The sequence below is a fragment of the Pongo pygmaeus genome, chromosome 11, assembly GCF_028885625.2.
Source record: "Pongo pygmaeus isolate AG05252 chromosome 11, NHGRI_mPonPyg2-v2.0_pri, whole genome shotgun sequence".
NCBI classification, from domain to species: Eukaryota; Metazoa; Chordata; class Mammalia; order Primates; family Hominidae; genus Pongo; species Pongo pygmaeus.
In genome coordinates this window covers 127640611-127665745 of record NC_072384.2, presented here as the reverse complement: position 1 = coordinate 127665745, position 25135 = coordinate 127640611, and the positions used below count along the sequence as shown (strand labels likewise).

Genomic DNA, 25135 nt, shown 5'->3' with positions numbered 1-25135 from the left:
GAGCGGTGAGCTGGCATCTGGGAACACTCTGTGGGAGAGCCGGGTATGAGCTGAGCCTAGAGGACAAGCTGTCTTCGGACAGGAGACAAGGTAGAGGGAACTTCATTCCATTTGGGGTGGCAGGCAGGGCATCAAACGCAAGAGAGGAAGATGGCCCGGACACTGATTCATATCCTTTTCTGAAATCAGTAAGGATCCTTCAGGATCCCCAGTGGAGTTTTTCAGGTTTTAAGGTACTTAAAAATAACCAAGTTGGGGTGGGGCAGCTCATTAAAATTATTGTCTTCAGGACCCCAGTCTGAGGAATTCTGATTCATTATTTCTGGGATGGGGCCCCACATTCTGAACTTCAGTGGCCCTCTTGGGTGATGGTGATCAAGATGTGGACCACAGATCAGTTGTTTACAAAGAACATTCTGGTTCTTTCCTAAAAGTCGGTGGGCCAGTGTTTATTAGGCATCCACTAGAGTATATTAGCACAGGACACTGTTTATTAGGCATCCACTAGAGTATATTAGCACAGGACACGTGGAGGAGAGGAGGAGAATTAGCACCCTCAAGGAGCTTGCATGGAACTTTGTAAATAAAAATATTCATATTCAAAGAAACAATTAATTGGAAATTAACAGGTGAAACATGATGTTAAGTCAATAAAAATAATGACCCAGTAATCCAACTATCTCACTTGTGAGAATATATCTCAGGGAAGTGTTCAATGGAAGAAGGTTATAGATATGAAAATGCCCTTGTAGTAGTATCCACAGCAAAGGAATAATTGGAAAGAACAAAGACACACACACACATACACACACACTCTATCTCTCAAAGGAATACCACCCAGCCATTAGCAATTTAAATCATATTTGTAAAGACTGCAACAAAATGGAAAACATTTGCAGATTAATATGCAATCTGAAGCGCTCCAACAACTGAATTTGCACTGTGATTACTATTTTTAAATGTAAACATATGAACCAACATGTAAAGAAAACATAGGAAAACAAAGTAGATTTTTGGGTTAGGGTGTGGAATTATGGGGGATGTTCTTTCCTGAAGATTATGAGACTGTCTTTCCAGTAAGTAGAAATTTGAGAATGCAAGTGATGAAATCTCTCATAGAATGCAAATTCATACAGTGCAAACTGGGTTTGTAAATATTGTAGAGATTTGGTGTAAAGCCTGATGCAAAGTTAGAGGTTAATTAAAAGTAGGAAGAACGAAGTGGTTTCTTATTTGCATAGGCAACTGCAGTCCACATAACCTTATCAAGTAACTCACTTAGCAACGCGTTGTTTCTCTGTTCATAAGGAACTCATTACATCTATGATAAGAAAATCCATTCAAAGACTTAACCCATTTGAGCACTGATTCAAGATGAAAATGTTCACCTCCAGTATTGATATGCGTGAACAATTCATCGTGGGCCATCTGTATAGTTTTTTGTCATGAATGTCATGGATGCATTTTATCATTTCAGGGCCAGCTGGCATTCCTGGATTCCCAGGTCTCAAAGGTCCCAAAGGCAGAGAGGGACATGCTGGGTTTCCAGGTGTCCCAGGTCCACCTGGCCATTCCTGTGAAAGAGGTGCTCCAGGGATACCAGGGCAACCGGGACTCCCTGGGTATCCAGGTAGCCCAGGTAAGTGTCAAGAACTGTGAAGGGTCTGGGGCTTACCCTACTTACAATTAAATAAGCTCCCCTTTTACTCTTTTATGGATGCTGCCAGAAGCAAGAGTCCTGAGTCAGAGACAAAGGACTTCGTTACTCATGAGTTTGATGTTGGTTTGCATCACTTCCCCATGTCACCCAAGTCTCATGGGGCAACATAGGGGGCTAGTTGGCCACACACACAGTGGGTTGCATTATATGAGAGGAGCCCTGAGACAAGGAACCACTGCTTTATAGCAACCAGTGAGAAAGCCTGCTTTTCCTATTGAGGAAAGTGCTATATCATCTATCAAGGGTGCTTGCTGCAAACACGAGCTTGAGAAGTTTCTCAGGTAAAGAGCATCAGGATCTTGCATTCTTGGCATACCCAGGAAGACGTAGGAACACAAGAGACCCCTGGAGTGTCTCCTAATACAAGGTGCACGGAGGCTGCCTTAGTCCATTCGCACTGCTCTATCAAATACCTTAAACTAGGCAATTTAATTTCTTATGGCTCAGGAGGCTGGGAAGTCCAAGATCAAGCTGCCAGCAGATCTGGTGTGTCTTCCTTGTGTCCTCACAGGCGGATGGGGCAAACAGCTCTTTTGCACCTCTTTAATAAGGTCACCAATCTTATTCATGAGGGCTCTGCCTTTATGACTTAATCACCTCCCCAAGTCTTCACCTCTTAATACTATCACATTGGTGATTAACTTTCAACATATGAATTTTGGAGGGACACATTCAGAACATAGCAGGGGCTATTTTCAATATGATCTTCATTTCACTATTCACATTGTTTACTCTGTCATTTAAATCCCATTGCTTTTATCCAAATGCAGTAATATAAACACTTGAAAAATTAAAACCAGATTGACACAAAACTTTCTGCTACAGCCATATTTCTAGCACCAGTAACGCTAGATATTGGCTCTGACTTCTGCTTGAAGTTCACTCGGCTGTAGAGCTTCAGGAAAAACCTGGAAAGTTTTCTTCTATTGGTTTCCCTCCACCAAGAGGAAATACAAATACAATGTTTGTTTTTTCTTTTCGTTTTCTGTTAAAAATATTTTTATAATCTTCATTCATCCCTACTGGGAAACATTTACTCAAATGATCTGCCCTTCTATTTATGGCATCTAGAAAAATATATTCTTAGATTGATGGAAAGTTGCTACTGTTATTTTAGCCAACAAATATTGTTTTACTGTTTAATGCATGTTTAAGCTACTGTATGTTTTTCCTGCTGTGTGTGAAGCCAGTGTTCAGCCTTCACACACTGTGGTCACTGTGGTTTGTCTTAGGTGCTCCAGGTGGGAAAGGACAGCCGGGAGATGTGGGGCCTCCCGGGCCAGCTGGAATGAAAGGTCTCCCCGGACTCCCAGGACGGCCTGGGGCACATGGTCCCCCAGGCCTCCCAGGAATCCCAGGTCCTTTTGGGGATGATGGGCTACCTGGTCCTCCAGGTCCAAAGGGTATGTAGTGCTTTTCCATGATGTCCTCCCATCTTAGAAACATGAAATCCACTGCCAAGTGAAGACTGGAAGATGACCACACGAAAAGAGTTGACTGTTAGTCTGGCTTTGTCCTTCCCTTAATGATGCCTCCCTTGCTCTTCTCCTCTGTATCGTTATTTCCAGTGGCAGAATGTTTCTGTGCTGGTCGATGGGAAAAGGGGTTTGAAGGTGTTGGGGCCACGAATTCATGAGGACTGGGTAGCACGGTAAACCCCTAGGGTCGGGAAAGGTGCATTTTCATTATGGATGGGGTCCCCACTCTCATCCCTACCCCCAGTTAGGGGATTAGGACTCAGACACATCAGGGCCCACACTTCAGGTCTGTAGGTAGGAAACTGAGGCCAGGGCAGCAGAGCATGGATTTTTTTTTTTTTTTTTTTTTTAGGAGACAGAGGCTTGTTCTGTAGCCCAGGCTAGAGGGCAGTGGCAGGATCATAGCTCACTGCAGCCTTGAACTCCTGGGCTCAAGTGATCCTCCTACCTCAGCCTCCTGAGAGGCATGTGCCACCATGCCTGACTAATTTTTTTTTTTTTTTTTTTTTAGGAGACAGGATCTCGCTATTTTAGCTAGGCTGGTCTTGAAATCCTGGCCTCAAGAATCCTCCATAGTGCTAGGATTACAGGTCTGAGTCACCATGCCCAACCGATCCCAGCTACTAAGTGCAGTGAGGTTGACAATTGTTTACTTTGAATACAAACTCAGTGTTAGGCAGGAGTTTGCATCTGCAGATGAACTACGAGGAACACAATATATAAGAATCATACTAGCCTGTAAAATGTTTTCCTAGGGCTGGGCACAGTGGCTCACACCTATAATCCCAGCACTTTGGGAGGCCAAGGTGGGTGGATCACTTGAGGCTAGGAGTTTGAGACCAGCCTGGCCAACATGGTGAAACTCCGTCTCTACTAAAAATACAAAAATTAGCCAAGTGCGGTGGCTCACGCCTGTAATCCCAGCTACTCGGGAGGCTGAGGGAGGAGAATCGCTTGAACTTAGGAGGCAGAGGTTGCAATGAGCCGAGATCGTGCCACTGCACTTCAGCCTGGGTGACAGAGTGAGACTCTGTCCCCCTCCCACCCCTGAAAAAATAAATAACAAATAAAATATTTTCCTAAAACTTTATGCTCTCATTTCACCAGGACCCCAGGGGCTGCCTGGTTTCCCAGGTTTTCCCGGAGAAAGAGGAAAGCCTGGTGCAGAGGGATGTCCTGGCACAAAGGGAGAACCTGGAGAGAAGGGCATGTCTGGCTTTCCCGGAGACCGGGGACTGAGAGGAGCCAAAGGTAAATAAAATACAGCCACGCAACATGCATTTGTTTCTGGTATTTGATCCAAACCTAGAAATGTGATCTCTGAAAAATAAAATAGGACTTGTCTGAAGCTTGGATTCCTCCTCCTTTTAGTTCTATGGTATTTGTTTTAGAATTTTAAACAAAATTCATTTTCTTTACCTCTTAATCTTTTTACATATAGGTGGCAAATGAATTGCTCTATTAATTGAAAAAGAATTAACAAGTGGTTCTTAATGCATTGATTTATAGCTTCTAGGTTTCAGAGAACTTTCTCACCTTTTGGGAAAGGGAGCTCTTGTTCTCCAACCTCTGTTTCAGTTAGAACAGAGGTTGGTAAGCTCTTCCTGTAAAAAGCCTGATAATAACAATTTCAGGTTTTGCAGGCCATCTGGTCTCTGTCACAACGACTCAAGTCTGCTTTTGTAGCATGAAAGCAGACATAGACAACACAGAAACAAACATAAAATACAATTTTCAGTAAGATGGTATTTATGGATACTAAGGTTTGAATTTCATATAATTTTCACACCATGAAATATTACTTTGTTTTTGAGTTTTACCCCTCAACCATTTCACAGTGTAAAAACCATTCGCATCTCATGTGCTGTACAGAAACTGGCAGCAGGAAGGATTTGGCCCATGGGCTGCAGTTTGCCAACTTCTGAACTACCATGAGTCCACTTTCATCTGGGCCACGAGTAGAGTTTCCCCAAGCTTCATTTGAAAAAAAAGTTTTCTGGCCAGGTGCGGTGGCTCACGCCTGTAATCTCAGCACTTTGGGAGGCCGAGATGGGTGGATCACGAGGTCAAGAGATCAAGACCATCCTGGGTAACACAGTGAAACCCCGTCTCTGCTAAAACTACAAAAAATTAGCCGGGTGTGGTGGCAGGCACCTGTAGTCCCAGCTACTCGGGACGCTGAGGCAGGATAATGGCGTGAACCCAGGAGGCGGAGCTTGCAGTGAGCAGAGATCGCGCCACTGCACTCCAGCCTGGGTGACAGAGCGAGACTCCGTCTCCAAAAAAAAAAAAAAAAAAAAGAAAAAGAAAAAAATGTTTTCTTTACTATGAAAAATAAGTTTTGAGACCAATGGTTTAAATATTATGTCCCCATCCCTGTTAAATGTTTACTCCTACTCCTTAGTCCTGGGACACTAATGGGTGAAGGGTGGTATTTCCTTTCCAGTGTTGAGAAAAAATGCTTGACAATTTTCAGACCCAAGGATTTTTGCCCTTAAGGCCTTTTGGGCAAGTAGCCTCATATTGAATTAAAATTACCTTTTCTTCTTAGTTGATTGATTCTACCACAATTTTTTGTTTTACTAGCTTGTAAATTATTTATGTGGAATCAAGGATTCCACATAGATAAGTGATGTTTGCTGTGCTATTATGCTACTATACAATTATCCCACTAAAAATTAAAATTTGGACTAACGCCAGTGATGGGCTAGTAAACTAGTTCTTTGAAATAATAATAAAAAGCACCGTGGTTTATAGTGTTTGCTGAGTGTCATGGCATAAATACTCCTGCCACGGCTGATTTAAAGTTAGCAATGGTTTAACAACTGGCTTGCAGGGTTCTTGAATTGTGGTAACTGGCACTCGTCAAGCTGGTAGGAGCCCACGCCTGCACACTGCTACAGCTGGGCAGTGTTTGCAAAATCAGGCAGAAGTACAGTATGCCCTTCCTACCTTTCAGAAGTCAGTGTGAGGAGTGCCACACTGAGATAAGTGTCTGTTCTTTTAATATAGGGAAAGTAAGAGAGGATGGCTAGGAGGAGATATGGAACTGGAAATATGAGATGGGCAAATTCAAATTTTATAGAACAAAGTGACATTTTTTGTAGACTGGAACTTTTCAAATCTGTCTTAACCTCAGTGAGGACCCCGACCAGTTTGGTTGAATTTGGCAAACATTCAGTGAGCACTCCTGGTACACCAGACTCTGTGGCTGGACAAGTGAGGTCAGGCATGTAAAAGATGACTGACCTTCCTTTAGGAAATCAGCCAACGATGGTGACATTTTGTGATCTACATAAATACAGCTTCGTAGGTTAAGTGGGAATTTGTGATTTGGGAGTGAAATGTGGTAATGGATAAATTATGTGTGCGATGTTCCTGTTCATTTTGTTCTTTTATAATTAATATCCATAGGAGCCATAGGACCTCCCGGAGATGAAGGAGAAATGGCTATCATTTCCCAAAAGGGAACACCTGGGGAACCTGGACCTCCTGGAGATGACGGATTCCCAGGAGAAAGAGGTAAACACTTAGAGTTTTTAACCATATCAAATAAGTTGACGTCTTTACAGATCACATGTGTTAGGCAACTTTCCCCAATAACAGAGATTAGAAAAGACTTTTTTTTTTTTTCGAGATGGAGTTTTGCTCTTGTCGCCCAGGCTGGAGTGCAGTGGCACCATCTCGGCTCACTGCAACCTCTGCCTCCCAGGTTCAAGCGATTCTCCTGCCTCAGCCTCCCGAGTAGCTGGAATTACAGGCGCATGCCACCACGCCTGGCTAATTTTTGTATTTTTAGTAGAGATGGGAGTTTCACCATGTTGGCCAGGCTGGTCTCAAACTCCTGACCTCAGGTGATCCACCCACCTCAGCCTCCCAAAATGCTGGATTACAGGCGTGAACCACTGTGAGAAAAGGCCATTTTTTTTAGTTATAAATAAACACAAATAAACCTTGTGGTACATTTTTTGCTTCTCTGTCCTAAAATTTAGCTGAAGTTCCTGTGTATTCCTAGATTTGGATATTCTAAGCTAGGATCAACCTGAGCTATACATAAAATACTGGTTTCAGGTTTGGTAGTTGGTTTTAAAGTGAATAGCACAATGACTGTTCAAGTCATTATGACCAGTGCCTCTCAAACTTCAGAGCACATTAACCACCTGGAGAGCTTGTTAAAATGCAGATTCTGATTCAGCAGCTCTGGGGCAGCCAGGGATCCTGCCTTTCTAACAGACGCCCCAATGCCCATGCTAATTGTCCACAGAAACATTGCAGAAAGAGGATTTTTGACAACCCCATTTGTGTGCTCCTCCAAAGTCAGACTTAGTCTGCATGAGGTGCTCATCTTGGCTTCTCTCAGCTAGTTGTTAGAGGGCAAATATTTTAACTTTTCTGGGTAAGTGCTTCTTCATTTGTAAAATAAGCAGCTGAAGCAAATAATCCTGTGTGCTCCCTCCCACCTCTGATAGTCCTTAGATGTTCCCAGGCAGCTTCTTTCATCAGTGAGGTCACTGAAGCCAGAAATGATCAGGAAGCGGCTTGGGGCAGGAATCAGAATCCTCAATACCTTTGGCTTTATCTCCTAAAAGTAGGACCAGGTCCCTCAGCCTAACTATTACCTAGCTCAAAATTTCAGCAGAAACCTGTAAAACTTCCAACTTCATTAGGTGATAAAGGAACTCCCGGGATGCAAGGGAGAAGAGGAGAGCCGGGAAGATACGGACCACCTGGATTTCACAGAGGGCAACCTGGCGAGAAAGGTCAGCCAGGGCCTCCTGGACCCCCAGGCCCTCCAGGCTCAATGGGTCTAAGAGGGTTCATTGGTTTTCCAGGACTTCCAGGTGACCAGGTGAGGGGCTACTGCTTTGTGGGGGAAGAGACAATAAAACCTTTCTGTTCTTAGGATGTCTGTAAGGAGCTATAATTTGCCAGCGAATATACCATTGCCCTTTCACTGGCTTTTAGAATGTAAGGTGTAGCCCAGGGAGAAAATAGAGCCTTCTAGAAGGCCATGATGAAACTGACATTTCTGACCAGTGCTCCTGCCTGGTTCCCCTAACATAGAGGACCAAGTCACATAATTGCTATCTCCCAACCTGGTTTAAACCACCCATGAAGACTTGCCCCATGACCACTGGTTTACTGGAATGAAAGTCGTCCTGAAAAATCACCCAAATCCTGTCTTTAAAGTCTTCCAGTTTCAGATATCGCAGATTTTGCTTCCAATATATTTCGTCTTCACAACCATGAGTAAAATACCCTTTCAGAATCCAGGAGGTACAATATGTGTAGTTGCCAACATTATACTTCTGGAAAACGCGTAACCCACTATCCATCTTTTGGAATGAAATGGATTTGCAAAGTCTTTCATATGCTATGACTTATAATACTATTTTATTTAGTATCAACTTATTTATTTGTAATTTAAAATTCAAATTAGTAACACAATTACTGTTTCACAACCAAGTGTAGAGAATGGGATGCTACCAGTTGTGACTGAGAACCCTAATTCTGGAGGAGCTATATCAACTTTGAAAAACTAGATACATGTAGTGGGAGGCTTGCAATGTGTTTCAATTTTCATTACCACTGCAAATTACAAAAACCAAATTAGTTACAGAAAATTACAACTGGATCATGTTGTGCATGTGCCATTTGTATTTGAAATCTGATTAAGGCCTTTTGTTTCATTAAACTCTCAGGGTGAGCCAGGTTCTCCAGGTCCCCCTGGATTTTCAGGAATTGATGGAGCAAGAGGACCTAAAGGTATGGTTTGGAGATACAGAAGCCATCTGTCAAATGCATAATCCCGAGTGTTTATAACATTGTAAACAAGTGCCTTTTACATGATAAGCAAAGTGTATCAAAGAAACTGCAACACCCAAGGGGCTCTTCTTAGACAGTCAAACACTCAAGATCCAAATATTCTACAGTTGTCACTCAGATCCAAGGGTATCAGATAGAAAACAGCATGCCTGCAGGCTCTTCGTGTCTTCCTCCTCCGTGAGAATCCCAGCAGCAGTCCATGGAGTGACTGCAGCCCCTCAAGTAACAGCTCAGTTGCAAGGACAACAGATCCATGTCAGTGGGCAGTGCCCACCTTGGCTTAGAAACCCTATGTCCCACAGGAGCCAGTATCTTTTCTAAGGACTCCATAAGTACAGCTTTTAGAGTCCCAGTTAGGACATAGAGGCTAAAGCCATGACTTTCCAGCAGGTGCTAAGAGTTCACTTAAGAAGTCCCAAGATAGGTGTAATTTACAATTGGGTTATTTTTTTTTTATTTTTATTTTTTTTAATATAAGTCAAGGTCAGCAAAATATTTTTTTCCTAAAGGGCCAGATCATAACAATTTTCAGCTTGTTGGGCCAAATGGTCTCAGTCATAACTATTCAACTGTGTTGTTATAGTGTGAAAGCAGCCATAGACTATATGTAAACAAAGGAGTGTGGCTGTTTTCCAATAGAAGTTTATTTACAAAATTGGCGCAGGCTAGATTTGGCCACATGGGCCTTAGTTTACCTTGCGTCACAAACAGCGCTGTATTGTAACACACCTAACATTCTAGTAAAAGAGAGGCTTCATTAACCCTTTATTCAGACAAACAAGTAAACAAACAAAGAGCAGGATATCTTAGTTGCAATGTTTGCATAAAACCTTTAATAGTTTTACTATCTTGGTATACCATTGGGTTAATATTTTTCTTTAAATGTACTTTAAAATGATTTACCTTTTTAACCTTAGCCTTAGCCTAACTAGCTGTAAATTCACAGGTTAACATGCAGTTATCCTTTATTTTGATATAAGTTAAAAGAAATTTAAAATATAAAATACTAATTAATGAACCACCTGCAATCCTCTGTCTTACTACTTTGAGAGACACTCTATAAATAATATGCTAAATGCTGTAAGAAACATGACCTGTGTGGGCTTATTTCTTCATTAAGAATAATATAGATCCCTTCTTGGGAAATGGTTACAAATGGAAAACGTTTTATATTTGATTTTGATATTTTATAACTTCAGGGTTCAGAAGTCACTCCTTTTCTGCTTACCTATACATTTATTATAGTCTCTTTACCATTCTTTCACAGTAAAAACCTACCTCTTCTCACTTCCTTCATGCTTGTATTGGGCCATGCTTACAAGGAATTGAAATGCACTCAAGATACCTGGAGTCAAAGATGTCTCATGGATCCCACAGATAGGAGACATAGTTCTGCCAAAGCTAAAGGGACACTAGCCCTTAGGCAATCCATGGTTTCTCACTTTTTCCCATGGTCTATTTTTTTACTTACCTGTCTACCAACTGGCTTCATCTCCCTCTACACAGTATCTTTTCTAGATATTTCTGGATATGTTGGGTTGTACTCCAATATGTTCTACATCAGGACAACTCATGATAATGCTTTTGGTTTCTGCTCCAGTAGCCAAGGACTTCAAATTCTCACTTTCTTATTCCATCTTCTCAAGGAAAGACTTGTTTGACCTGGAATGGGCCAGAATCCCACTCCTCAAGCAATTGGCCATTATTATGAGTAAAATCAGATAGGAGAAAGACTTCCACAAGGTGCTGGTGGAACTCCTTTAGAAAGGGGTGTAAATGGGCAATTACTATAAGATACATCTAACTTACCTCTCTAATTCTCTTGAAACCCCATCTATTTTCTTGCCTTTCCTCCCACTCCATTTTGAGTCCTCCACTTCAAACTGGCTCCCAACCATAATGTAGGTCCTTGTGCCTGGAAGCATTATGGAGTGTCCAGTAGCTTTGTGGGACTGTGGGAGTCATGGCCTACAGTGGCTTTTGAATGTGCCATCTCTTGTCATCAATGCAGTACGCCTTTGTGATTTTCTTTTTGCAAGGACACTGAGTTGAGCTGCCTTATAAAAGAGCTTGAAATATGATTGCAGCAGCCAAAACAGTTACAATTTTTGCTTTTGGTTTCTCAAACATAAGGATATAGTCACTCAGTGCCAAATAATTTCTTAAATAGAAACCTGAATTTGAAAACTTCTTCAGGACTTAAAAACTCAAACTTATCAATACCTGGAGATCCTTATGATTGTGATGTATTCTAAAACTGTGTGTGTGTGTGTGTGTGTGTGTGTGTGTGTTATGTAAATTGCATCTTGCATCTATATTTCTACTTGTTTAGAATAAAAGTATTTAAAAATACTCTCCTAAAATATCTGAAGATAAGCTATACAGACAAATACCATAAACGTTATTGTCACCTGTATGAGACCAAATTAAATTGTCTAAAATAATGTCACATGCATTTTATCCCTTTCAGGAAACAAAGGTGACCCTGCCAGTCACTTTGGTCCACCTGGTCGAAAGGGTGAGCCAGGTAGCCCTGGATGTCCAGGTATAGCTGCATATTTTTCTTACTAAAACAAAAAAAAATAGTTTAGTTTGAAAAGCAGAACAATTACTTCTAGCTGGCAATGATCATATCGATATTTTCTTCCCCCTTTATGCATTAAGGTATAGATAAAACGGGTTATATATAAACACTTCCATAGCATTTCTTGCCTGGCCTAGAAGAGCACCAGGGTTATATACTAGGGATTCACAATCATTTTTCCATCATGGCTCACGTGACCGATGATGTTGACACAATAATAAACTCCCCAGGCATGCCCACATTTTGGCAAACTCAAAAATGAATATTGCAAACAATTAAAATCTGGACCATTTTGCACCGTCTATCATTTAAAATGATGCAGTCGCAATAATCACTCACAATGACTACAGCTGCAGATTGTCATTCCAGCTCATTCTTTCTACTGAGAAAAGCACATGCCAGTGTAAGTGGTGCGCCATTGTTGAGCTATCATTGAATCTATTTTAATTTACTAAAAATCAAACCAAATCAAGCAAACATAAACCTCATCACCAACAAGAAATCTAAGTCATTTTAAACAGTATTTTGCTTCTCAATAATAATTAACATGGAATCCTTCAGAATGGATTGTGATGCACCATTGAGTTCTTGTGACAGTTGAGGCCACAACTGGCTATATTAGATGACCCACAGCAGAAGGGGGGTGCCAGTGTTATGCACAACTCCATGCTTTACAGGGAAAGGGAAACTATTTGAGTTCAAGCCAACAGAACAGGACACCTAAAGGGGAAAGTAGCCTTAGGACAGATGCTCTATTGATTTGTACTCATATATATTTATGTTTCAGAAAATGTTGGAGATATTAATTGGTACTCCCTTTCTGGACCCTATAGAAATGCATCAATATTTAAAATATGCATATCGCTTGACTTAGGAATTCTCCTAGGAATTTATCTGGAGTCAATAATCAGAGAAGTATACAAAGATGCATGCCCAGGAATATGCATTGTTTGACTAGAATAAATGTCCATCCACAGATGCCTGGTTAAATAAATTATACCCCAGGGCATTCAGCCAATAGTGGTCAGGTTAGAAACCAGGTTTGTGTTTAGATGGGTACCTTTTAAGTTAAAACACCTCATATTAATAATTTTGTGCATTACCTTAAAATTCCCTCTGGCAATAGCTGTGTTTCATTTCATATAACAGAAAGAATATTAGATTTTTCTGAGCAGAACTATATGAGAAATTTTATTTTCTTTGTTTTTATACTGTAGGATTACTAAAATGGAAGTCTAACAAAAACAAGTTAATACAGTGGCACAAACTACCTTTCCCACCTTCTTCCCACTCTTTCCTATGGGTCTTTCACCTCTGACATGAACAAATATATTTAGATAGCGTATATATATGTATATATGTATTTTTTTTTTCAGATGGAGTCTTGCTGTTTCACTCAGGCTGGAGTGGAGTGGCATGATCTTGGCTCACTGCAACCTCCACCTTCCGGGTTCAAGCAATTCTCCAATCTTAGCCTCCCAAGTAGCTGGGACTACAGGTGTGCACCACCACACCAGCTGATTTTTGTATTTTTGGTAGAGACAGAGTTTCGTCACGTTGGCCAGGCTGGTCTCAAACTCCTGGCCTCAAGTGATCTGCCTGCCTTGGCTTCCCAAAGTGCTTGGATTACAGGTGTGAGGCACTGTGCCCAGCCTAGATAGTATAATATTTTAACTGAACGGTATAACTGAAGTATACATTTGATGGGGAAAATAGTTTTGAGGTCAGCATTATGGGAGTTCATTACAGATATCAAAGTGAGAATCCTCAGAAGGGAAAAATCAGTGGCTCAAAGTCAACCTCCATTATTACTTCACTTGTGGTCTTGGGTAAGCTGAGAGTATCTTCTCTGAGCGTAGTTTCCTCACCTGTAAACTGGCCCTGTGCATGCTGCAGGATTGTCCTGAGGATCAAATGAAAGAAACTGAAACTGAAAATAACTATACAAATATAAAGTGCAATGATCATCATTGTCATCATCATCATCATCAGTCAGCAAAACATGAAGACATTTTCCCATACTTACTGGTATTTTTATGTAAACCCCAAAGATAGGAAGATTTTATAAGCTCAGGGTAGTCCAAAATGGGGGCCTGTGATGTTACCTAGTATTTTTAGTTAAAAATCGTAAACCTGAGTGATTTTACACTTAGGCTGACTTTTTCAGAAAGTTTGCCTTGGCCGAATTTGCCTGTTCTCCTGTGGTTGCCACCATTTAAATTGGCCCCTTTCCCATATGCCATGGCCTCAGCTTAGAAATTTTAAATTATATTATATGTTATTCACCAGCACAGAGTTTACTTAATACACTATTTCCATTGACTGGAGAAAGCTGCATTGAACTTGAATGAGCATCATGAGAAGGCATGGATCTGCAGCTGGTCTTGGGATTATATGTGATTATCCTGGGTTCAGTTCTACCTACTCTGCACTCTATTCAGAGAGAAAATATAGTGCAAATTAACTCAGAAGTTCTGTTCTTAACACAACCCCACAAAATTTGGGAGACAAGATTTTTTTAATATTTCAGTGTTTTCATTTGTAGATGAGAATAATGCTACTTTACTGTAGGAATGTTTTCAGGATAAATAAGATAATACATAGTGAGACTAATAGATGTTAAATTCAATCAGGGAACAGGTACAGACTAACAAAAGCTTGTTTCCTGTGTGCTATAATAAATGATGACTGTAGCCCCCCCCAGCATGGTTTGTAAATACAGAGACATATATTTTATGTGCAGATTCAACCATTGATTTTCAGCACACACTATTGGTTTATCCCATAAACATGCATTAAACTCATACATTGTAAATAAACACATGGGGAAACAGTCATCCTCTTTAGTAATCAAAGAAATGTAATTTCAAGTGTCTGAAATATCATTTTATCTTTAATAAATTAGCAAGAAAAGAGGCCAACAAACTAAAATGTCCTCAGTAAGAACACGGCATGCTCTTGGAGCTGTGTGGGTGGGTTCCAGATGGTGGTGTGAGTCAGTGCAGCACTTACTCCAAACTACTGGCAACCTGTATCAAGAAACAAATGTTGAATGGTCTGTTCTAGAAAACTAGAGAAGAACTGAATTGTGCTCTGCAGCAAGTCACTGTCATAAGAAAAGGACAGTTTTAAATTTTTAGAAATTGAAGAGACCTGTCCATTAGATGTCATGGGTGATTCTGGGGTGGAACGTGGTGTGGACAAACCAACTGTGAAGGACGTTAAGGGGAGAATTGGGGGGATTCAAGTATAGGATGAATGTTTGATGGTATTAGGAATTTGCTATTAATTTTCTTGGCTGTGAAAATGTTATTTTGGCAATGTAGAAAAACATTCTTATTTTTCAGACTTCTTACCTCCTGAAGTATTTAGGGATGGAGTTACACTACGGTGTGATGTACTTTAAAATACTTCAGCATTTAAAATGCATTTGAAAATACCAAAATATCATGCTATTTATCCAGAAATTCTACTCCTAGGAACTTTTCCTAAGGAAATAATTTAATAGGAGAAAAAAATTGACAAGAGATGTATAAAGAGCATTATGGATAACAGCAGAGTGAGAGATAACTTAAATGGCCAATAGTAAAAGAAAATTGAATTAGTTAATTTAATTAAGATTGACTCAAAAAGCTGTTGGCCATTTACTGAAAAATGATAATTAGGAAAACCAATATAAACTTGGAAAATTACTTATGATACAACACTAATTTTAAAAATCAGAATATAAAATTGTGGGTATTATCTGTACATGTATGTACATATGGAGAATTGTGTTAAACTGGTGGGATTATGGGCATTTTGTTATCAATTTTTCCTTAATGTTATTTTCCTTTCCAATAGAAACTATTTAAAACCAAAAAAGTAAGGATAGAAAAGAATAGGGTGGGCTGAACTTGGTGATTTTACAGATTCACTGTCTCAAACAGCAACTCAGATGTTTGATCTTTCCTTCTTTAGGGCATTTTGGAGCATCCGGAGAGCAGGGCTTGCCTGGCATTCAAGGGCCCAGAGGATCACCCGGAAGGCCAGGGCCACCTGGCTCCTCTGGACCACCAGGGTGCCCAGGTACCTTGAAAGGAAATCTGGAGACTTCCTGAGCACTCTTCTGTCTCAGAGTGTTTCAGAAACAACCAGTCTTTAATTAGACCTAAATTCAGATATGGCTCTGCCATTTCCCAGACCTGTGACTTTGGATAGGTCACTTAAGCTCACCTATGCCTCACCTATAAGCTAGTGGGTTTCACTGAGTGACTTGGAGTAGATTAAGACAGCACCTGTAAAGTGCCTAGCATGGCACCAGACACAAAGGAATGGTCAGATAGGTAGCAACTCCTTTCTTTTTAGTTTTTATTTTTTTAGAGACAGAGGGCCTCACTCTATTAACAAGGCTGGAGTATGGTGGCACAATCATAGCTCACTGTAGCCTCAAACTCCTGGCCTCAGGGAGGCTGTCTCAGCCTCCCAAAGTGCCGGGATTACAGGCATGAGCCACTGTGCCTGGCCCAGATAGCAGCTCCTTTCTAGCCCTTTGCATTTCCCTTGCCATTCACAATGCTGTTTTGTTTGTTTGTTTGTTTGTTTGTTTTCTCCTCCTTTAGACCTAAGGCAGATGTCACACTTACAGCACAGTATTTTAGTGGATACTTCTCCTGCCAATTCAGAAAAAAAAGAGAAAGTTTAAAACTACAATTGGCAACTTCATTCATTTGGAAGTGTATTTTCTCCTCCTGAATTTAAATGTATTTTTCTCCCTAGAGTTAAGATAAATAGGAAGAAAAAGTAATGAGACCCATATATTAAGAACATAGATGACTTTCACAGTGAATGTAACTCATTTATTATCTGGCCATCTGCAAAACTTCCCTGTCATCCTCAGGTGATCAGGGGATGCCTGGGCTGAGGGGACAGCCAGGAGAAATGGGAGACCCTGGGCCAAGAGGCCTCCAGGGGGATCCAGGGATACCAGGTCCTCCGGGAATAAAAGGTAAGTCAAAAGGAAGCCCATCCCACAAGAAAGATGCAGCCCAGTGAGGGCAAATTGATGGTGTTTTTTTCCTGTACCAGTGAGTGACCCTGCTCTTGGTCATACCACTCTTTTCCGTAGGTGCCATTAGCATCTTCCTACTCTTCCTTAGCCAGGGCTGCAGGTAGTGCCCATACAGCCAGCTGAACTGCCTTCTACCAGGGAGAATGGTAGTGCTACCATTTTCTTTCTTTTTCTTTCTTTCCCTTCCTTCCTTCCTTCCTTCCTTCCTTCCTTCCTTCCTTCCTTCCTTCCTTCCTTCCTTCCTTCCTTCCTTTCTGTTCTTTCTTTCTCTCGTTCTCTCTTCCTCTCTCTCTTTCTCTCTTTCTTTCTTGCTTCCTTTTCTTTTTTCTTTTTTCTTTTTTTTGATGGTGTCTTGCTCTGTCACCCAGGCTGGAGTACAGTGGCGCGATCTCAGCTCACTGCAACCTCCACCTCCCAGGTTCAAGCAATTCTCCTGCCTTAGCCTCCCAAGTAGCCGGGATTACAGGTGCGCACCACCATGCCTGGCTAATTTTTGTATTTTTTAGTGGAGACAGGGTTTCACCATGTTGGCCAGGCTGGTCTCAAACTCCTGACCTCAAATGATCCACCCGCCTTGGCCTCCCAAAGTGCTCGGATGTGAGCACCCGGTTGCTACCATCTTATTTCTGAAGGCATTTAGCCAAATGATTTTTATGATGTTCAGGCCCATTATTCATGTATTCTCTTCACCTATGGTTAAGCTCCTACTATGTCCTAGATTCTGTGCTAGATGCTGGGTGCACAGTTTTGAAGAAAATAGACCTGCTTCATGCCCTCATGGAGCTGTGACAGTAAGGCAGGAGAGAAAGACATTAATAATATATATGGAAATGAATATATATTTACTGATCATGATAAGTGGAAGAGAAAACAATAAGGTGCTACAGATATAGAGTAATTAGTGTTCATCATCTCTGTTCGATCAAGAATAATTTTTTCTGGGTTGAATTTCTTGGTCTCTAAAGGCAATAGTGGACTGGTTATAAAAGTCTGGTTGTAATATAATATAATGCAATACAATATAATATAAAATACTTGTCATTAACAAATCTTTATGCCCTCACATTCATCCATGGTATCAATCCCTCTTCAGTCCATTTCTTCTGCTTTAGAAAAAGTACTTTTTTGGCCGGGTGTGGTGGCTCACGCCTGTAATCCCAGCGTTTTGGGAGGCTGAGATGGGCGGATCACTTGAGGTCAGTAGTTCGAGACCAGCCTGGCCAACATGGTGAAACCCCATCTCTACTAAAAATATAAAAATTTGCTGTGTGGTGGTGCATACCTGTAATCCCATCTCCTCGGGAAGCTGAGGCAGGAGAATTGCTTGAACCTGGAAGGTGGAGTTTGCAGTGAGCCAATATCATGCCATTGCACTCCAGCCTAGGCAACAGAGTAAGACTCCATCTCAAAAAAAAAAAAGAAAAAGTATTTTTTCTATGGGTATTTTTGGGCTTATCTTTAGCATAACCCTTACGTTGTATCACATTTGTTTGGAGGTTTTTCTCATCAAATGTAGTATGATTTTTTAAAAAGCGAGGACATTTCATATACCCTTGAGACCCAGTCAATAACAAGTATATTGGTTGGTGGTATGAATGAATGGACAAATAGGAGAATGAATATCTGAGCTAGTAGCTATGAGGTTGCAGTCCTTATCTGAACCAACAGCTGGTGGTTCCAGCTTACTTGGTAGAGTCTTGTAACCAGGTTTCCTCTATTTCTTCTTCCCTTCTCCTTCCACCTGCCTTTGCTCATTGACTCATACATATACGAAATCCTGGTAAAATAAAAAGTACCTCCTTTCGGAAGGTACTGAGTTGGAAACCCCTTCTTCCGGGGTTAATCCTTTTATTGTTTTGAAAATTCAAATACGATTTTCCCACACTTTGCCCTCTTCACTCATTGGATGGCTTTGAAATAATTCTAATTTTCCAGAAGTTATAGTGTGATAGGTATTACTTGGTGCAATTCTGTGGAGACAGGAGCCATTTATGTTGAAGAGTTGGTATACGCATGTATTTTCATGCAATCACATAACTTGATAGGAAAAGTTCCCTTCACAAGACATCTTTGTACTGTTCTCCATCTTCATTGACACTTTGAGTAATGTGAATTCCAGCAATTCATGATAAATTTAGGATTTCAGGCAAAATGATCATTCTGTTATTTTGAAAGTTTCTGTGGTGATTGTGGCCATTTCCTGTCTCTGACCATCTCTACAGCCTCCATGGCGTATTCTTTGACACTTTTTTGTGTCTGGAAGACAGTTGATAAAGAACCAAAAGAAAACATTTGTCATCATTAACCACTCCTACTGCATTTTCACTTCTTCCTACCCTCCCAGTTCAGTAACACAGCAAGGATTTTTAAGTGTCTTGGTGGCTTAACAACATACACCCAATTTGGTCAAAATGACAGGGCTCATGCCACTGTTGTTGATTCTTCTTTCCCTTGAATTTGTTTGCATTTATCACATAACTTCAGTATGGCATGCTATTACAAAACTAATAGCTGGCCGGCGTGGTGGCTAATGCCTGTAATCACAGCACTGTGGGAGGCTGAGGCAGGCAGATCAGCTGAGGTCAGGAGTTCGAGACTAGCCTGGCCAACATATAGCGAAACCCCATCTGTACTAAAAAAAATACAAAGATTAGGTGGGCGTGATGGCGGGTGCCTGTAGTCCCAGCTACTCGGGAAGCTGAGGCAGAAGAATCACTAGAACCCAGGAAGCGGAGGTTGCAGTGAACTGAGATTGCACCACTGAACTCCAGCCTGGGCGACAGAGCAAGACTCCATCTCAAACAAAACAAAACAAAACAAAACAAAACAAATAGCTAATAAATTTGATCCATAACAAAATCACCCCAAAATTAATCTCCAATCACATCATAATTCTGTGCTATGAAATAGTGTGTTAAAAAGAGAAGGTGAGGAAATGAACATATTACTTCGCATGTTCATACCACCTACAGACAGATGTTGCAGTGGTGCTCCATCACCATACAGTGACACTGTTTCACTTCAAACAGCTCAGAGAACAACTGGTCTTTAAAAACCACAACACAAAACAAAACAGTGAAATACATTCCGAAAAGTTAAAACATCTGCAGTATAAATTCATTGTTGCAGCTTATCATGCTGATATAAAAATGAACCACACTCCAGCAGAAACACTTTGAACTGAGAAACTAAATATTTGCAGTATGTTCTAACTAAGTCAAGGGGACTGATTATCTTGTTTGAACAAACCAGCTGCTGAACTCAAAGCTGTTTGCTCTGCTAGAACAGGCCATATGGATTTTGCGTCCTGCTTGTGTTCAATCAGATTTAAACTTTAACTTAAACATATGCTAAAAATGGCTTGATTCCAGCTACCATTGACTTTCTTCACAGAATTACAAAAAACTACTTTAAATTTCAAATGGAACCAAAAAAGAGCCTGCATAGCCAAGACAATCCTAAACAAAAAGAATAAAGCCAGAGGCATCAGGCTACCTGATTTCAAACTATACTACAAGGCTACAGTAACCATAACAGCTTGGTACTGGTACCAAAACAGATATCTTGACCAATGGAACAAAACAGAGGCCTCAGAAATAATTCCACACATCCACAACCATCTGATCTTCCACAAACCTGACAAAAACAAGCAATGGGGAAAGGGTTCCCTATTTAATAAATGGTGCTGGAAAAACTGGCTAGCCATATGCAGAATACTGAAACTGGACCCTTTCCTTACACCTTATACAAAAATTAACTCAAGATGGATTAAACACTTAAACATAAGACCTAAAACTGTAAAAACCCTAGAAGAAAACCTAGACAGTACCATTCAGGACATAGGCATGGGCAAAGACTTCATGACTAAAACACCTAAAGCAGTGGCAACAAAAGCCACAATTGACAAATGGGATCTAATTAAACTAAAGAGCTTCTGCACAGCAAAGAAACTGTCAACAGAGTGAACAGGCAACCTACACAATGGGAGAAAATTTTCACAGTCTATCCATCTGACAATCTACAAGGAATTCAAACAAATTTACAAGAAAGAAACAACCCCATCAAAAAGTGGGCGAAGGATATAAACAGAAATTTCTCAAAAAAAGACATTTATGCGGCCAACAAACATATGAAAAAAAGCTCATCATCAGTGGTCATTAGAGAAATACAAATCGAAACCACAGTGAGATACCATCTCACACCAGTTAGAATGGCAATCATTAAAAAGTCAGGAAACAACAGATGCTGGAGAGGATGTGGAGAAATAGGAATGCTTTTACACTGTTGGCGGGAGTGTAAATTAGCTCAACCATTGTGGAAGACAGTGTGGCGATTCCTCAAGGATCTAGAACCAGAAATTCCATTTCACCCAGTGATCCCATTACTGGGTTTATACCCAAAGGATTATAAATCATTCTACTATAAAGACCTATGCAAATGTATGTTTATTGCAGCACTGTTCACAATAGCAAAGACTTGGAACCAACCCAAATGCCCATCAATGATAGACTGGATAAAGAAAATGTGGCACATGTACACCATGGAATACTATGCAGCCATAAAAAAGGATGAGTTCATGTCCTTTGCAGGGACATGGATGAAGCTGAAAACCATCATTCTCAGCAAACTAACACAGGAACAGAAAACCAAACACCGCATGTTCTCACTCGTAAGTGGGAGCTAAACAATGAGAACACGTGGACACAAGGAGAGGAATATCACACACTGGGGCCTGTCAGTGGGTGAGAGGCTAGGGGAGGGATAGCATTAGGAGAAATACCTAATACAGATGTTGGGTTGATGGGTGCAGCAAACCACCATGGCACATGTATACCTATGTAAAAAACCTGCACATTCTGTACATGTATCCCAGAACTTAAAGTATCATCATCATAATAATAAAATGGCTTGATTCCTAGACTTAAAAGTTTAAGTACATATGCCCTTTAAAAGGAGAACACCCAGTTCCTAGTTGGAAAGTAATATAAGATTGAAATAATGAAAACCTAAAGAATATTATCTGTAGCATGACAAGAACTAGAAAGAATATGGATTTCATATCCATATTTACTGATAGCAAGTAAAACGTTTCATAAGAAAAAAGAATCTGGAAATGGCTTTCCTCAGAAAAGAGATGCCATGTCCCTTAGAGCTATGAACATCATGGAAATATTCTCCCCCCCCCCTTTTTTTTTTTTTTTTTACTAGATTACTCCCCTCCTGCCCTTCCCCCACAGCACTTACCACACTGGATGTAATTGCCTGTTTGTTCTGTCAAGTCAGGGACAGACTTGTCCCGCATCATCTTGACAGCACCTGCCAGGAGGCACATTTGGGGCAGACTCTCTGTGCATTAGGGAACCATATCTTATACCCTTAGTAGGCACTCACATATTTGCTGATACAAAAAATATTTAAATCTTATTTCAGAATCTTTGTTAATAAGAATCTTCCAGGTTTTTCAACCATTACTTATAGTCACAAAGATCTCTCTTCCCATCAGCTTTAAAGTTAGGGTGAGCAGCTGTCCTGTTTTGCCTGGGCCTGAGTGGGTATTTCAGGATGTAGAAATTTCAGTGCTAAAACCAGGAAGAAGTCCCAGGCAAACAGGGACACGTTGGTCACCCTATGTGTTAAAAGTATGAACCCATATAAAAGCTCTTGGGTGTGTAGAGTAATGTTTTCAGGCTTTAGAACAAAATACAGCCTGAGAGTCGGAATGCAGTCATAAAGAGTTCGCTGGCTAACAAAGATGGGAGCCACAATTCCGGCTGGATTGGCGGTTACATTCACTGACTAGAGAAAGAGCACCCAGCCTGAAAGTGCAGTGTGCTGCAGCCTTAAATGATGGTTGTTTAGCAGGAGGACAACCAGAGAGGTGAATAAAAATTCCTCATTACCCAGAAATGTGCTTTGTTAGCCTAATTGCCTCTCATCTGCACTGTATATATTTTATGCATGAACAACTTTCTGATTTAGAGATGGGATTGATAAAAAGCTTTCAGTAAAAAGGAAAAATTACCCTTACAACCCTACTCAGATGTAGCTGCATTCAATTTAGAACGATAACATTGGGTCAGATAAGGGTCGGCCAGTTCAACAATGGCGAGAGGCTGGGACCGTGACAACCTAGGATCTGGATGTGTTGATGTGACAATGGAGAGCTGGCAGAAGCAGAGACATTCCACCCCAGCCAAGTCCCCAAGCCATCAATCTTGGTGACTAAAGCTGGAGATCAAAACATGTGGAAATAGTGAAGTGGTCCCCCCGAAAATTTATTATCATTTCAGATAGACTGCAATAAATATCCAGATTTGGCAGATAAAGAAGGTCTGTGTGTTCTTTTGGTGCAAACTTGAAAGGCTGGCTCTTAAAATAGGGAAGAGGATTGGAGAATAAACTAAGCCAGAACTGTAAAAAGTGGTTAGGAATAAGAGTTTTAGGGAAAATAAAGATGCATTCCCATTTTTTTTTTTTTTTGGTGCAAGAGAATATGGCTCATTTGAACCAATCTAAAGCTTAGATCTTAAAAGAATAATGACTGTCTGTTTCAAGTACTGATGATAAATAGAATGGAAGCAACTAACTGTGCCAGCTTCTAATAAGAATACATAGAAGACTTGCTTAAAATGAATAGACAATAATTAGCACTTGAATTATTTATATGCAAACTGATACCTCTAACTTCTGTAAATTATATTTGTCCTATAAATCTATTAAAGATATGGCATACAAATAAAAATTCTTCCCTGCTCCTTTTTGTAGCTTTCTCCTTCATCCACCTTGTTCTGTATTTTTTCATTCACTCACTCAACAAACATTTATTGAACACATCCATAGGACCTAGTCTTGAACTCTTATTTACCCTTGAGCAGGGGAGACAGTCACCCAAAGACATGATTGTTTCACAGTGTGGGGTGGACATCAACAACCAAGGGGGTCCTATATCATGGGGGTAGGTGAGGGGCACCTTCTGTGTTCAACCTTATAAGCTGATGGTATTTTTATCCCAACTTTGAGAGATGTGACCCTAAACTAAGTAAACAGGCTGGCTGTGCACTGAGAACCTCTTGTCTTGGATAAGAAAGAACAGCTACTGGGTGGAGGATCTACTGATGAGATAGGAAGTTTTCCAGGGTTGACCAGAGGCTGGGGAGAAGCTTCAGTGCTCATAGCCATCAGTGGGACAGGACTTGTGAGAAGGCACCCAGCAGATGGCTCAGTGCCCTGGAGATGCTCGATATATATTCCTTACCTGCTTTCTTCCTTCCCTCTCCTCCTCCAACTTTACCAAGGGCCATCAAGAAGTGTCATTTGAAAAGGCTCTCGTTCAGACCACTTCAACACAACTCAACATACGTTGATAAAAAACCTTAAAAACAATTTTCCACTGGAAGTGTTTAGTGACAACTTCAGTCAAGCCAGGCTGGTGGACGGCTCTTTGGAGAACTAAACAAAAGGTTCTGAGAGAAGGCACAGGCATCAGTGGGGTAATGTCTATTTACAGAGACGGGAGTTTTCAGTGATCATCGCAAAATAAACTTAGGTTCCGCAGAAAGGCATCAGAATGGTTATGAAAGAAGTGACTGCAAAGCAATAGCTGGAGCCACACTCGCCATGTAGGCCTGAGCATCGCAGGGCAAGCATTTGCCAGCATGCCACAGATGCCATGTGTCCTCTCGTCTGACTGCATCTCCATGAGTAGATCCTGAAGAAACCAGAGCCTGCAGCCCCTGGGAGGGTGCAGTGACTCCAAGCCTGGGAGGTGTGAGGCATGGATTTGCTCCCATCTGATCTCTTTCCTCATCTAGGGTGATTTTATTGTCATAAAATCAAAGGTTACTTCCTATGCCAAGATTCAGTAATTCTAGACCGTATCTGGTGATGATAGGATAAGAAACCAACAGCAGTACTTTAAAACTAAAGAAATGTTTGTGTTAAGCTGTCTTGGCAGAAAATCTTTATCCGATGAATGTGTTAAATAGTCCTGGGCCTGGGTTTCCACCCTGATGATGAAGTCCAGACGCTCAGAGCTGCTTGCTGGCCCCAGCAACGCGCCCTCTGCTGGGCAGTGCCTGCGGTTGTGGCTAGAGTAGGTTCCGGTGGCTGGTCTTCCTTTGGGTCACAGGCCTGTGGTGTGTTTCAGGTCCCTCCGGATCACCTGGCCTAAACGGCTTGCATGGATTGAAGGGTCAGAAAGGAACCAAAGGTGCTTCAGGTAAGCACCTAATCGATTCGTAACAGGCTGAGCTTCAGTCAGTGGTTCATGAGAGAAAGTGGTACCCTCCCCTGGTATTTCTGCACTTCACGAGATTTGGAGGCAAAACTAAAAAAACTGACTTAGGTTAGAGACACACTATTGGAGCTATTTTTAGTGCTGAAAATGACATATGAAAAGGACATTTGAGAAACCCCTATTTAAGAAGGAATGGTTGGTTAACAGTGTCTTTTGTTGGTATTGCTTGGAATTTTCTGTC

At 41.0% G+C, this 25135-nt stretch overlaps 1 protein-coding gene across 6 annotated transcripts in view; it reads left to right on the top strand.

The window, feature by feature from the left end:
- COL4A4 (collagen type IV alpha 4 chain) overlaps positions 1 to 25135 on the top strand; it is a 156814-nt gene that overhangs the window by 99518 nt on the left and 32161 nt on the right. For all 6 annotated transcript variants that reach the window (XM_054479332.2, XM_054479330.2, XM_054479329.2 and 3 more), the window contains 10 exons: positions 1478 to 1639; positions 2953 to 3123; positions 4306 to 4449; positions 6613 to 6720; positions 7866 to 8047; positions 8901 to 8964; positions 11495 to 11569; positions 15569 to 15676; positions 16488 to 16595; positions 24805 to 24876. In XM_054479332.2, coding sequence (XP_054335307.1) covers positions 1478 to 1639; positions 2953 to 3123; positions 4306 to 4449; positions 6613 to 6720; positions 7866 to 8047; positions 8901 to 8964; positions 11495 to 11569; positions 15569 to 15676; positions 16488 to 16595; positions 24805 to 24876 — 1194 coding nt within the window. The remainder of the gene's footprint in view (positions 1 to 1477; positions 1640 to 2952; positions 3124 to 4305; positions 4450 to 6612; positions 6721 to 7865; positions 8048 to 8900; positions 8965 to 11494; positions 11570 to 15568; positions 15677 to 16487; positions 16596 to 24804; positions 24877 to 25135) is intronic.